Raw genomic sequence first — 15524 nt, 5'->3', positions numbered from 1 at the left:
GAGTGAGAGCAGGTTAGTGGGAGTGTGTGTGTGTTTTTACGTGGGCGGGCTTTTCTTTTACTGTGGGAACCAACGATAAGGAATGTACCTGATCCTTTCCTCAAACTCCTCTTTTAATAGAAAGGAAAGTACCAAAAACAGAGTACGTTTACATGTGCACAAGTATCCTAGTTGTGTTCCAGTTTTTGGAGTATTGTGGTTATGTGTGAACATCAAATTCTGATTTCAGAAAGCTGTTTACCTTAGATACTTAGAATACTCTGGTTTCTGAGCACACAGAACAGTGGATGAGTTGATCAGAGATCAGCATACACCTGCGAGCAAACAATAATAAACCTGGATACTGATATGATTATGTATACAGGCACATGAATAACCAGATTTTTCATGTTCCATGTACTAACCAGATCACAAATTTGATCAAAAATAGGATAAGACTTAAAAGAGGATATAAACACACTCATTGTTTTACATTAAAATGATAAACAAGATACACTTTTTAAGGGTTTGTTTGCCCAAATTCTATAAAAGCAACAATGTTTGCACTGGCTACTAGTAGTATCAAGCCATTGTTTTGTTCAGGTTTTGATGTAATGACCTCTGAGATTCCTGCCACCTTCTGAATATATTAAAGGGTGAAAAAAAACATTAAGTACAAGCAGCATCCCTTACACCTAAGAAATAGTAAGAGAAAAAAAAAGCTAACATCAGCATGCTAACATGTTCACAATAACAAAGATATCATGTAGATGGTTCGAAGGCATAATGTTTGTTAGCATGTTAACTTCTGCTTATTGGCACTAAACACAAAGTGATGCTGAGGCTAATAGGAAATTCGCTTTGCAAGTATATGGTCATAAATCAAAATACCAAAGCAGTGGACGAATAGAAAAACTTGACGGAAGTTGACGGTCATAGGATCACCACACCTGTAAACCTGAATATGATGGGGAAGTCAGTAGGGATTGTAATCTAGAAACCATGAATGTTGGTACCAATTAGACTTTTCACTGACCCTTAATATATTATATCATATTTTAATGCATTGTTCACCCACATTTCTCTGTCATAGTCTTCAAAGTCCAGTAACAAATTCGATCTAAAGCCTTAATCTAAAGTCTTAAAAGAAAAAGTATATTGACTGAATGATGTCAGTCTGTATGGTTTAGATCAGTGCTTGTTGGTTTTGCATCATGTTCACCATCAGTTGCTGTTTTCAGGTCATTCCCTCCTTTTTTATCTCTTCTAGGGGTCAGGAGTGATTATATCATAAGAAAAGAAACTAAAGTGAATTCTGTAAACATTTCCAGGAAGAACCGGTTCGGTCTCTTCCCTTGAAGGAAATGGGGTGGAATTGGTCATCTAGCAGAAGTCGTGACATTTTAACCTCTCTAAGTCCACTCACAGACACCGTTTATTTCCTTTGCACGCTCATATTGTTGACATGGTAACACATCCCTCTGAACTATGTGGGGGTCCACACACACACACACATACAATGGCCGCTCCCCCCCACCCCCCTGCCCCCTTGTCCTTGCTGTCTGCTGACCAAGTCCCTGAGTTCTCTTATTTTATTCCAACCCTGCCATAAGAGGAAGCCAGGGATTAGCAGGGATTATGCCCTAGCGTCTCCATAGAGATTTACCAGGCCTCAGTAGGTGGGTTTTTGGGGGGGGGGGGGGGGGGGGGGGGTCTAAGCAACAATAGCCATGACAGTGATTTTGGTATTCCTTTGGATAAAACTGAATGACGGAGATAGTTTTCGAGATATATCCTGAACAGGTTCAATAAAAACACAGCAAGGAAGCAGAGAAAAGATTAAATTCCTTGACTTTCCCAAACTTTTCTTTCATTCCAAAGCAGAATGATGGAAAATCTGTTCAAGGGATGGAAGTGTAGCTCCCAGGCCCCGGTCCAGAACATGTTTTTGTTGCTCAATATTACTATGTTTCACAATAATGAAATGGCCTGTAGTCAAACTAAACATTTCCTTGATATAAGTCAAGCATTCCTGTAACAACTAACTGCAGTGTGTGTAACTGTACTGTAAGTGTGGACATGTGCGTGTGTGTGTGTGAGAGAGAGAGTACAGACAGACAAGGACAGAAAAAAGTGTGACCAAAAGAAAAGTACAGCAAATATTTTCTTTAGCGACAGTGAAAGTCAATGCAATTGAACTGATAATTAAGCGAAAGTCAATTTTCCTTGTTTGTTTAGACCAAACAGTGTAGTGTAATGATGAATTAATAAGGTTAATAATGAAATCACACTGCTGAGCTCACACACGAGAGAATAAAAAAGGTACATAAAGACATTGTTCTCACTGAAATAGGAGGTGTCAGGGGGTTTCTAGGACTGCAAATCCCCCTGCAGCCCCATATGTTACTCTCTGTTAAATCTTTTAATGTGTTTGTGTATCTGTGTGTGCATGCCTTTATGTGTGTATATGAGCGGTACGTGTGTGTGTGTGTGTGTGGGTGTGTATTTGTGCCACTTTAGCAGACAAACAGATTAATGTCATTATTGTTTGTCAGCGACGTCCTGCTGTTACAGCTGGAGCCGGTTACATCATCACTGAGAAAAATAGCCAGGCAGATAAACAATACATTTAACTACAAGTTCAACATATCCTATAGTGTAAGTACAGCTGTCATGCTTTGTGAACTGAAAATTAAACGCCTTTGAAATTGCAATATAGCTCATGTGATCATGGTGGTGTATGTGTGTGTGTGTGTGTGTGTTCTCCATGGGGGTTCTCTCCCTAGTCTTTCGCTCACACGTGCTGGAACAAAGAAAGAGTGCGCTCCTCCATTCAGTTAAGTTCACTCCATAATGACAGGAAAAGTAATTGATTACACGCTGCGCTGAGCAGATAGAGCCCAGCGTGCGCCACACTGAGGCAGAGAGCCTCAGAGAAGAGCAGGTAGCGGATGACAAGAACAACACATGTCCTATTGACCGTCCTGAACCCCACCTCAATGTGTCTCTCATCAACTTTCCACGTGAATCCTGACACACAATCACAAAGAGACAGAGAGAAAGGCAAGGTCAAAAAGGTGAGAAAGGCAGAAACCTTGATGTGAAATGATGAATTAACACATTCACATTAACTACTAATCATGCTGTAGAATTTTTAAGTTCTGAATATGTTTTTTATTATTCTCAGGCCACTGTTCATGTCTATATGGTATAAAAAAACAAAAGGTCAACTGTTGAAATCTGTTTGAGTTGTGTCTTTCCTCACAGTAAGCACCAAATTAGCTTGTCAAACCCTCAATATTGCAACAGAGTGAATCCAGGTTTAATCTAAAGACTGATGTTACCTCACCACAATGACCTAACTTTGACAACAAATGAATGCAGACTGGATGTTTAATGTGATGCATTACACAGCTTTCAAGGACACACCAGTTAATTTTCCAAACACATGTGACTGGCATCAAATCAACAGCTGCCTGGAAAAGCAGATTCAGAAATGTGAAACAGCCAGGCACATTTTGCAAAACAGCAAAAAATGGGCTAAACTTACAAAAGTAATACAAATAAACCGAGAGGGACATAGTTCAGTCCCACATCACGATAGACGTAGAAGTAAGTCAAGTTATAAAGCCAAGTTAAGCCATAAAAAGAACTGTGATCAGATATTTAGACCAGATAAGTGGTGGGAAATCAGTCACTCCAGAGTCACATTTTTCTTTAACAAGACAAATTTCATCTTTTCTTCAAATCATTCAAGGTGTCAACATTACAACATTACTTTGATTGGATGCAATAAATAAAAACCACATGGAACTTAATTAACAGCGTGTCAGATTACACATATTATCTGTGGGACTTTCTTGCGTGTATCTCACACTGAAAAAGGCAAAGAGTGCAGTTTTCTCTTCCTTTCCTCAACCATATTTCATAAGAACCCATTTTGATCTTTGTCCTTGATGTGATTAGTGTGTGTGTGTGTGTGTGTGTGTGTGGGGGGGGGGGGGGGGGGGGGGGGGCGCTGTGCTTTCTTTTTTGGGAGGGGGTCTGTAACTGGACCGCAGCATGAGTCACTGGCTAAAGTATAAAGATCTGGCTCCTAGCAAGAGGGAAGCCCTGGGTGTGTCCACTGTGGATCACATCAGGAAGAGGTGAGTGCGTGTGCGTGTATACTGTACGTGTGAGAGAAAGAAAGAGAAAGCGAGTAAGCGGATCCATCACCTCAAACGTAAATCAGGTCCAGATGTGGGAAGAGGAATTCATTAATCAGATGTGTCAGACTGCATTAGGTTCTGTGTGCATGAGGTTCTAAGTTTTGACCAGTAGATGGGGTTAGAGTACTAAGCTTGACCTGAGGAAAACACTGCTCTCTACACCCAACCATACAAGTGCATGCACACACACACGCATATGACTGTGGTCATCAGTAACCACCTTGTCCCACTGGAGTTAAGGTCTAAAAGCAATGACGTCTAGGAGATGCAGGTAATTAGAAGTGCACAAACGATGCAGTCAGCTAGCCATGAGTTATTGGACAGATGATAACCTTCAATGCTTCAATAACTACAAAAATTTAGAGGCAGGCACAAAGCTGAAGTAACAACTGATGACATCAAAGATTATTCTAGGCATGTTTTGAGCCCAAAACAGATTAGTTCTCTATTAAAACGTCCCTCTTCCTGTTTCAGTTCCCTGCACTGCACTGGGTTGACACTAACAGCAATTGGCTCACTTCTGCTTTTCTAGAAAGCAGACAGCACAAAGTCAAAACACTGACACGAGCACACTCTGAAAAGCTCTAGGGAGTTGAGCAAGTGTGTGTGTGTGTGTGTTTGTGTGTGCGCTTGTCCTGCTCCAAACAAATGTTTTCATAATTCAGACATTTAGTGCAGTGAAGCAGCTTGTCTTCTGGCGTAACCATAGAGACTGTGCGTTTGCTAATGGGAGGTCGCTGAGGATGGGAGCTCCTCCACCCAGAAACAAAAGCGGCTGCGCCCAGCGGAGCAGAAAACAAGCTGCAAACTCATCCAATCGTCGGCACGTGTGCGTGTGCATGTAGAGCCCATTATCACCACTCAAAGGACAACAATGCCGATCAATAGCGACTATCAAGCCCAGATGAGACTCAGCAAACACTGTATGTAGACTTTATCCTTTGTGCAGATTTGTCATAAAATCACACGCACAGATGGAGCCATTACTCTGCCTTTCTGAGCACAATGTCTTTGCCTGTGAGTATTATAGTGCTAAAAGACTGATAAGTGTTGATCTCAAGAGAAACGAGCTGATGACAAAGCATAAAATTTATTTTAGTGCTTTGTTGTTTAGCTCATGCTTTATGGCTTGTCTTTAACTCCACTAAAGTAAAGGCCAAACATCTTGATCGTCTCCTGGTGGCATTCTCCAGTACAGATCATAAATCCACTCCCCTCCATGTTAGCAGTAAGTCTATCTTTACATATGTCAGTGATTGGGCTTAGTAAGACAGTTGGGTTTTCACAAAATCCTGACAAAAACATCTTGGTCTTTATCTTACTAGATGTTACCATATGTTACTAGATGTTCATTTTTTTAAAAAAAAAAACTTTCTTTGCCTAACATTTGGGAGATAACCTTATCAGATCTTATTTAGTGAAAACTGCTGCCTGCTAATACTGGAGTCAGGGTTGATGAGAGAGGTGAGACTGAGCTGTACCATGGGCCATAAAATCTGAACAATGAACCAAAAGAGACTTAAAAACATCTGTACAGCTGCAGATCTGAAAACTGTTGGTTTCACATTACACATTGCAGTCAGTTATTGCATTGTTTAAGATAAAAAACAAATACTGTTCAATGCAGAATTCCTAACATCTAAAACTGTCACAGTTTCCAAATCATAAATCCACAACCAGACCTCATTACTGTTTACATTCACACACACTCAGGGGAAAGACCTCCTTACTGTCCCCCCCTTCCCACTGTTTCCCGACAAGAATGACTTGCGTGAATGAGAGTGTGGGGGGATACCAGGAGGGGTCCGGTTCCAGATGTAAGTGGTGCTCATAAGACAAGAAGAGGCCCCGGCTAGAAATGGACAGGAAAAGGATATCTGACATCAGGGGTCCTGACTCAGTGTGTCCGTGTGAGCGTATAGGGTCTGTCTGTCAGGCAGGTCACGATACAGTCATGGTATACCTACCCTTGTATGTCAATGCGCTCCACGCCTGTACAGTATAAGGAAAGTGAGTCACAGAGAGACCTGCGATGAGTAAAATCTTGCTCACTCATACAAGTTTATGGCCAAACTCTAATATTTCAAGACTGTGTTTCCTCACAATTTAACAGAACAAAGACATGAGGACTACATCACCCAAACAAAGAACATGTGTGTGTTTGTGATGCATAATACATGTGGGGAAATCCTATCCATTATATATGCTGGGATGAGACATGGTAGTGTATTGTGACCTCTGCATGACAGGGCCACTGCCTCTATGTATAATGGATGAGGATATGAAATAAATTATGAGATAAGGGAGACTAATCCAGCATGAGGCGGCTTCAAGTCGACTGGGTGGAGGGCAGCAAGGAAAGACAGAACAGCAGCACAAGCCTGCCCTCTACTGGTACAGACACGTTAGTTTGAAGTTGCAGCAGGCACCGGACAACAACCCACAGACTAGAGAACACCACATAAATGATCCAAATTAAAAGCTGATTATCAGAAAAGTATTTTTTTTCTCTGTTTTCCAGTGTACTTGGAATATCTTTGGAGTGTTCTTAAGGTAAAACAAAACAACTTGAAGATGTGCCCATGGACTCTGGGTGTGTGTGAGGGCGTACGTTGCAATTATTCAGTGATAAAAATAATGGTTAGCTGTAGCTATAGAACATCTCTCTAACAAGAGATCGAAGATGACAATCCTCACAATTTATTGAATCATTATTCTTTTTCATTACATTAGATTATACAGTGCAGTGGTTAGCACTGTCGCCTCATAGCAAGAGGGTCCCAGGTTCGAATCCCGGTCTGGGCCCTTCTATGTGGAGTTTGCATGTTCTCCCTGTGCTTCCTCCCACAATACCAAAAACATTAGGTTAATTGGCTACTCTATATTGCGATTGACTGGTGACCAGTCCAGAGTGTACCCTGCCTAGGCTCCAGCTCCCCTGACGGATAAGCGGTATAGAAGATGGATGGATGGATAGATTATACACGTGTTCACAATATTACACACCTGGCCTGAACCCCCCGACAAGTTTCTAAACACATCATATTGCAACATGTACGTTAATATCTAAATTAATTTAGTCACAACTCAGTCTTAAGCTGAAAGAGATACAAAAACAGATGCATTTTCAGTTTTTCTTTGCCTGTCTGTCTATCATCATGCTTTCTCAATTGTTTTTCTTTAGCATACAAACGAATGCTGCCTTTCGTTTTGCCTCTACACAAAAAGCACAACATAAACCTGTACAGCCACTAATTGGAGGCCGTGACCAGATACACAATAACGCGACAGGGAACTGAACTGTGTTGCAACTGATTTCCTGGTGATGGAGGGTGCATTTTTGTGGTTACCATAGAGATGTCAAGCTGTGGCCAGCATTTTTTTTTCTTTAGCTTCATTGGACTTGGCTTTACACACACACACAGCCAGAATCCTAGTTTACAATGAGACAATGTGTTTTTCTTTGCTGTGCTTACAGTTGGTCAGTGAAACATGATGCTGCATGCTGCTGAGTTAAAAATGTTGTGTCATACCTTCTCACACTGGGCCAAAGGATACAATTTCTCCAAAACTAACAAGTCTAAGGAACACAACTTAGGTCATTCTTCAATAGACTTAATTTATTCTATTTGTGTATTGATAGGAAACTTGATGGAATTCTTCTCGACTGGTCACAAAGTCACGAGGTAATGTGTTGTCTTCATGAGACAGACTGACGCAGATTCAAGGAGCTAAATAACAAGTTGAACACCGACAGCTCTCTCTTATGACCTGTCCCACTGATTCAACTGTCAAACAAAAACAACTTTCACAACGATACAACACACAATCTTTTTGGGTCATCGTGTTATTGTGACCAATACCACTCAAACAGACACATTCACCATTAACATGACAAACAATTTTTACTCTCTAGTCCATTTTATAGCAGGTAACAAATGAGGCTTAGAGAGTCTATCGTTGTAAACTGCTCAGTCTTTGTAGCCACAGCCTTATGGAAACAGCCAGGTGTGTATGTGTGATGTGAGAACAATGCCATAGAAGACGTTCCAATTTTAAGAAAGAACAAAGTTGCAAAGACATACACCGTCTGGGTAACAACCACAACACAACATAGCAAACACGCTGAACATTTCTGACAAACTAAACTGAAATAGTTCACATTTTGTTTCTTGATGTGATCCCAACATTAAATCTTTTGATCCAAGGAATCCATGGCTACAACTCATTCTGACCTTGACAGCTCTGACTGATCCCACATTGGCAAGGCAGACTGAGCTACCAGTTTTCCAGAGTATGTGTATTCTAGCTCTGCCAGGGGGCCTTTGGTGAGCCAACGCTGTGAGGGGTCCTCCACATGGAAGCCCGCTGGCAAAACCTGGCGGGCTCGCAGCTGAATCTGACAGGATGATCTCTGCAAGGGGGCTCAGTGATTGTGACATCATTCCAGGGCTCTGCCAGAGGGCAGTTTTCTGTCTATGGCAGAGCCAGCTGTACCAGAGGGGCTACAGCTGCCAGTGTCAAGGCAGACACTAAGAGGGAGGGCTTGTGATACATTGCAGAGGGGCTGATCAAGGCCTTCTTGTGCTGGTAAACCACTAACTACAGGCCTGACTGCAGCTGCGGGGCTGTAACAGTTGGCAGGTGGCAGGATTTACCTCACAAGCAACGTTAAGATCATTAATGAGACAAGACGCAAGTGTTCTGGTTCTCGCAGACTGCAGCATCCTGAGCTCATAAATATTATTTATGCTGCTCAGGTTAAAGAAGCAGGAGTAAGAAATACATTCCAAAAGAAAAGAACCTAACTTACCCATTCCCCAAATCATCAATATCATCATCATCTTCATCATCATCCTCATTTGGGCTCTTCCTGCCTAGGTCGCTGTTGCTGAGATAATCTCCCTTCAGAAGGGACGGATCTGAGTCATCCAGTGCTTCGATGAGGTGGATACGAGAGGTGTGGTTGATCCGCAGCGGCACTTCTGACTGCGTGTTACCTGTGGACGGAGCTTCACCAGCCTGCAGGCGGGGGCTGGCTTGACCTTGACGCCATGACAACGGAGAAGAACGATTCGATAGGCTGGACACTGAGAATGCAGCAGCTTCATCGCTGTCGTAGCACACGGTGCCCTCCACACAGCTATGGAATGAAAAAGAGGATATGTTTCAGGATTCCATGAGAAATATTCACAGCAATCTTGTCCCCTAAAGGGCTCAAAAGGTAATGTGCAGTTTTAACAGACAGGAAGTGAACATTGATCTGTGATTTCCTCTTTTCTCTCAGAAGTGCTTAGGATCAGCTTCCTCCGTCCAATCATCTTTCCTCCACTCCCCAACCAGCACTCTTTTCTCAGTGTATAAAGCCCAGTACTGATTTTACCAGACCTTAGGGATTAGTTGGTTTCTATGTGTGTCTGTATGTATGTGCAGTATGCCGGTGTATATCTGTACACATTTGTAAGCAATATGTGTGGTGTGTGTATGTCCTGTCAGCAAACATGCCTTTATGTTTCTTTGCGCTCTGCTTGAAATTGCATAGCAATGTCACTTTATGCAGGCGCATATGTGCTGTGCTACAGCAGCACAGCACATCACTGCTTAGTGTCGGGGATGAGAATGATGAGCATTAACATATTAAAAGTTACTGGCTCTAAAACTGTGTGACAGTACGTGCTTTTGCCTGCTACATTAAAATTAATCTTGTCTGCAGGATACAGAATCATCTCCACAAAAACCATCAATGGAGACATATATGAAATGCTTAACTGCGAACAGAAAACAGACAGGAAATAAGCGGAGAGAGGATGCTACCCGTCTTGTTAGAATGGATTTTCACAGGCTTTCTGCTTGTTTTGCATACAGTACATATCAGTGAAAACTATGTGCAGACAAAACAATCTGCTGGCTCACCAATCCATTCATGCAAATGTCACACTCTAAACCCTCGTTTTTCACAGGAAATATGACATCTTGTTTGGACAAGAAACTTCCACAGACAGGCTGAGGGCCTCAAAGCAGAATATGTCTTTAGGGACAGCAGGGAGTAATTCAAGGTTATTACAGTACGATAAAAGTATGAATGGCAAAGGAAACGTATTCCAGCAGGGAACCATCTGCTGATCTGCTCTTCACATAGGGAGCTCCCACTGAGGGACTGAGAGAGGATACATGGCAGGGGATGCACGGACAGGCGGACAGAGGGGAAGCTCTCAAGGACAAAACCTGAAGACGCACTGAATGCCATCAGAGTCAGCCAATGAAAGACAGGAAGCAGAGGAACGGACAGGACACACAAATGTTCACATACACTTAATCATGGCTTTGTTGCACGTCTTGTTGTGTGTGTAAATGTGAATCGTGAGTGTGCATTGGCAGGGTCGGCTTTGAAGTCAGCTTTGAGCTAATCCAGTTTCAGTTCTGTATTAGCCAATGCAGAGAGAGAGAGAGCAGAGCAGGCAGAAAATGACTGACTGACTACTGGTCTATCAGGAATACTGATATTGATCAGAAAGCCCACAGGCAGTTAACCACCACACCCTAACACACTGTTAGCAGTGTCAATAACAATCTGCTCATCTCAACTGCTGTTTCTGCCTTGTTTTTTGCTGTTTGCCTTTTTTTGTTCTATTGTACAGTGCAACATTTGTGTGTGTGCGTGTCTGACCTGTGGCTGAGCTGTACCCCTCTCAGGCTGGTCATAGTTTCCTCCAGGTTCTGTCGAAGATCCAGTACATTTTGCACAGTCCTCTTCCTCTGGGACTCCGGGTCTGCATGGGGAACACAGACACATGCACAAAGGGATATTATATTATGAAATGTCATATGACATAATTAGCAGAAGAAGACAAAAACACTGCCTACCTGTTCAAACAATTACAAATATTTATATCAGTTAAAAATAATAAATACATCATGAAATATGACCAAATGAGAGTTAAAAAATGATGATCCGGGGCATTTCCTCTACTGACTGCTCAAAACTAACCATGCTAGTAAGCATATAATGTTCAGTCCCTGCGCCCAATACCAAAATCAACCATCACACCTAATCATCCATCCATCCATTTTCTATACCGCTTATCCGTCAGGGTCGTAGGGGAGCTGGAGCCTAACCCAGCTGACTACGGGCAAGAGGCGGGGTACACCCTGGACTGGTTGCCAGTCAATCGCAGGGCCAACACACAAAGACAGACAACCACACACACACAACCACCACACACTCTCACACTCACACCTAGGGGCAATTTAGAGTAGCCATTTAACCTAATGTGCATGTTTTTGGTATTGTGGGAGGAAGCCAGAGTACCCAGAGAAAACCCACGCAAGCACAGGGAGAACATGCAAACTCCACATAGAACGGCCCAGACCGGGATTCGAACCTGGAACCCTCTTGCTATGAGGCGACAGTGCTAACCACTGCACCACCATGCCGCCCACACCTAATCATCTACACAACATTCAATCCACAACAGGGGATCAGGGTGAAATGATTAAAGTGTAAAATCTCAGAAGGAAAAAAAACATGACAGAGGTAATAGTGGTTGTGAATTCACTGTTGTTCTTCCAGATGGCAGTGGGTCGTACTAAATTAAATATGATAGTACTGAGACAGACACCCCCCCCCCCATGGCATATACCAAGGGCCTTTCTCATTTAAACCCACCAGAGGACACACTGGCATTTGTCTCACCCCTTCCTAATATGCTGTAATCTGCTCAGATTTTTCTAGGTAGATTCATGCTGGGCCATCCAGCCAGAATGCTGTTTAATACACGAGAGAAAGAGTGTGTGTGTGTGTGTGTGTACAGTTTTTAAAACATGTCAGTCTGAGAGCTTGATATGCAGTCCTGCTCCCACTTTTGTTGCTACTGTCATAGAATTTCCTGGGCTGCAAGTTCATATCTTGTCAGTACAGTACGGCCAAGAACCAGGACAGATCTACGCACATAATCGATAAAGTATGGGCTCACATAGATAGTATGTTACTGAGGAAATCTAAACTGCATCGTATGACCTTGACCCTTGCGCACTCTCCTACTCAGTCATACGTATGTGATGGAGGGATGGTGATAAAAGAGTTATAGCGGTAAGATACGGGATAGTCTGTTAACCCCTGAGGTTCAGTTCAATAGACAATTAGAACTGGCCAGCTGACTCCCAAATGAGCACAGCAAGAGATTTACTATAACAGAGACTGGATTAGATGAAACTAAAAAAAACAACAACAGTATTTTGACATGTTCATGTTCAGGTTTATATATTAGCAGCAAATTTATTAAAATATAGCACAGCTCAATTGATGATTTTAAACTGGATTTTATGTTTCAAAAGGTCAAAAACTTAACTTAAAAAAAGAAATGAAAAATCTAACCTATAGCATGTAGCTGCTGTTATCCACCATTTTAGTCCACAACTTTGGCCTGACCAAAATAACTCAACAGCTATTGGATGGACTGTCACAAATTTTTGTAGAGACAGTTATGGTCCAATTGATCTTGACTGTGGTGATTGCCTGAATTTTCCGCCATCATGAGGTTCACTAAATTGTCTCAACAACTTTTGGATTGATTTCAACCAAAAGTTCACACATACATCTAAGAATTAACTATCACATCTTTGGTGATTCCTTAACTTTGCCTCTATCCTTTATGAACAAATACCTGCAAAACCAATGACATTCCCATTACTCTGAGCTGTACTTTGTTGCTGATGATAATTAGCAAATATTAGCATGCTAACATGCTAACGAAGCTAGTGCATGTTAAATATTATTATCATTATCATTATTATATAAACCTGAAAACCTCAGAGTACATTGCACTCAAGCATGGTTGCCTACTCTCGGTCTTGTTAAACATTCAAAATGATTTCCTGATGGATGATGGAAAAATAATGAGCTCCTTGAACAATGTAGTCTATATACTGAAGAAACACACATGAGCCTAAACAACCAGGCACCCCACCCCCTGACACGCACTCCATTCAAAGCCACCCCTCCTACGAGTCCGTCCAGCTGGCTAGTGAGGAGGTGAAAGGGGAAGAGGACAGTCTAATGAGTGAGGAGGGAAAACCATGAACTGCCAGAGCTGTCAATCTCAACAACAGCTGCAGACTAAACACAGTGCTCATGTACACGCACATGCATAAGCACAGCCGGTGAACTCATATGTGCATACTGAGAAATGCTGACACCATACCTGATTTATAAAGCTGGATTGATTTCTTCTGAAGAGAATGGCCACATAGACAATTGATTAGGCAGCCCTGGGGACAAGCAGCTCAGTGGAGAGATGATGAAATCATTGTGATCCAACCTTCTGCTGCTCACACACACTTGTATAGACCCAGACGTTCACACACAGTGCAAAGGCTTCTTGCCAAAAATACATACTAAATAAGAACTACTTTGTTCTTCTGAAGGTGCTCACATGAAAAGTGATGCACAATATGGAAATTCAAGCTATGAAGAAACACTGAATCTGTTCATACAAAGGTTTAGTGGGAACAAAGACACACTCATGCATGTGTCTGTGTCTGAGTGTGTGTCAGACGCACACATGCAGGCTTTAATTGGGCGATTTTAATTACCCTAAACGTGAGCTTTGTTTAACATCGGCGTCAAATTGATTAGATACGGTCTGCATGATTGTGCATGTGCCTTTGTGTTTATGTGTGTGCGTGTGAGTGCGCATCTGAAAAAGACTTCCTGCCCTGGCCCTGGTGGTCCCAGCTGGCATGGGGCTGGGGGTGGGGTGGTGGTTGGTGGTGCTGGGGGAATTAGGGATGCAAATATCCCTGTCAACCCTGGCAACTCCCCAGGGGTGCAGATGAATTACACTGATCTGGTTTAAACTGAGTATGTGTGTGAGTGTGTGTCTGTGTAGAGGTGCTTGTATCTGTGCTGGTGCGATCCACCTGCCTCTTCTTCATACATTCGTGAACAGACACTCCAGCTCTGAAGATGCTATGAAACTAGCTGAGGAGCCTTCCATAATGGCTCACACAGACTTTTAAAGTGAGAGTCAGCAAGTTATAGTGAGAGTGCATGAAAGCACTCCAGACAGAAAGTTAGACGAGTAAAGGATGAAAGTAGGAGGAAAAGCATTTAATTTTGGCATATTCTGCCTACTTACCACAACAAGAGTACAGATGGCAAGACAACATACATGTACAATGGCAATAAAGAGAAACACTACCCTGTTCTTTCTTATTGTGCTTGAGTGGTCAGGTCACAAGTCCATTAAAGAGAACCGCTGGCGTTTGAATTAGCAGCAACATTACAGAGTTTGTCTTTAAATACTCAAAAGAGCAAAGTTTAGGCAGATGTTCACATGGTTGTCAAGACTGATGGTTAAATGACATATATAAATCCAGAAATAGTTTTATCTAATTCAGAATTGTCTCTTGTGAAACCTATAACTTTTTGCTGCCCAACATAAAAGAATTCCTCACATTTTTCTGATTGTAAATAAATCTCATGGAAAGATTACAAGCAACAATCCATTAGTGTGCCACTCCAAACCACTTCCCCATCCTGTCTGTGGCTCTCATCGAGTGAGTGTTTTCAGCAGCAAATGATGCATCTAAGATTGGTTGGAAAAAAAAACAAAACACTACAGTTGCTGTGTTTAACCATAATAAAGGAACATGTCACCCAAAGCAACAGAGGGACCTATTTATGCATTTCAGTAGTCTCTGGACAACTACAGACATCAGAGAAATAAGTTATATCAGGCACTGACTACACAGGCAATGCTTGTCAATGGGAGAAATTAATTTTAAGTTTTGGTATTGCAATAGGATTTGCTGACAATAAGAAATATATTAAATATTGCCAGACTTATCCCTTAAAAGTAAAGGATGTAGAAAAAGTGTGCTTCACGATATGGATGTGGGACAGCTTCCCCCGCTAGCAGACAGAGTGAGGGGAAAAGTAAGAGCATGAAGCTCCTGTCCACTTGGTTTCCTTTCTTGGGTCACCTGACTCTCCTCTCCATTAGGAAAAAAAAAACACTCTCCAAAGACACGCTAATGGCTTTATCCTTGGCAAGACTAATCTACCATTGTGCGTGTAAAGATGTGTATGTGTTTTTTGCATCCTTTGACAGTGTGTTGCAGTGGCTGTAAATGCGTTTTCATGCATCTGCCCACGCGACCGTGTGTCTTTACCAGCGAGAGCTTCAGTTTTGCAGAATATGAATGAATGTTTGAGTAATGACTCCTGTTTCTATTCTCTCCTTCCTTCCCTCCGGACTTCATTTGTCCCTGTCCAGTCCACGTGTGTGCTCATATGTTACTGTCACTGTAACACTCCTCGGGCTACAGTACGCT

The 15524-nt window shown here is 42.2% G+C and overlaps 1 protein-coding gene across 8 annotated transcripts in view; it reads right to left on the bottom strand.

Annotated features, from left to right (window-relative positions):
* The window catches only part of LOC124062944 (neuron navigator 1-like), a 95198-nt gene that overhangs the window by 39747 nt on the left and 39927 nt on the right, over positions 1 to 15524 (bottom strand). For all 8 annotated transcript variants that reach the window (XM_046396064.1, XM_046396069.1, XM_046396070.1 and 5 more), the window contains 2 exons: positions 10858 to 10960; positions 9004 to 9333 (listed from right to left, as the gene is read on the bottom strand). In XM_046396064.1, the coding sequence (XP_046252020.1) occupies positions 9004 to 9333; positions 10858 to 10960 (433 nt within the window). The remainder of the gene's footprint in view (positions 1 to 9003; positions 9334 to 10857; positions 10961 to 15524) is intronic.

Source organism: Scatophagus argus, chromosome 8 (genome assembly GCF_020382885.2).
Source record: "Scatophagus argus isolate fScaArg1 chromosome 8, fScaArg1.pri, whole genome shotgun sequence".
NCBI lineage: Eukaryota > Metazoa > Chordata > Actinopteri > Scatophagidae > Scatophagus > Scatophagus argus.
The sequence above is the reverse complement of the archived record's forward strand: the minus strand, read 5'-3'. Positions and strand labels throughout refer to the sequence as shown.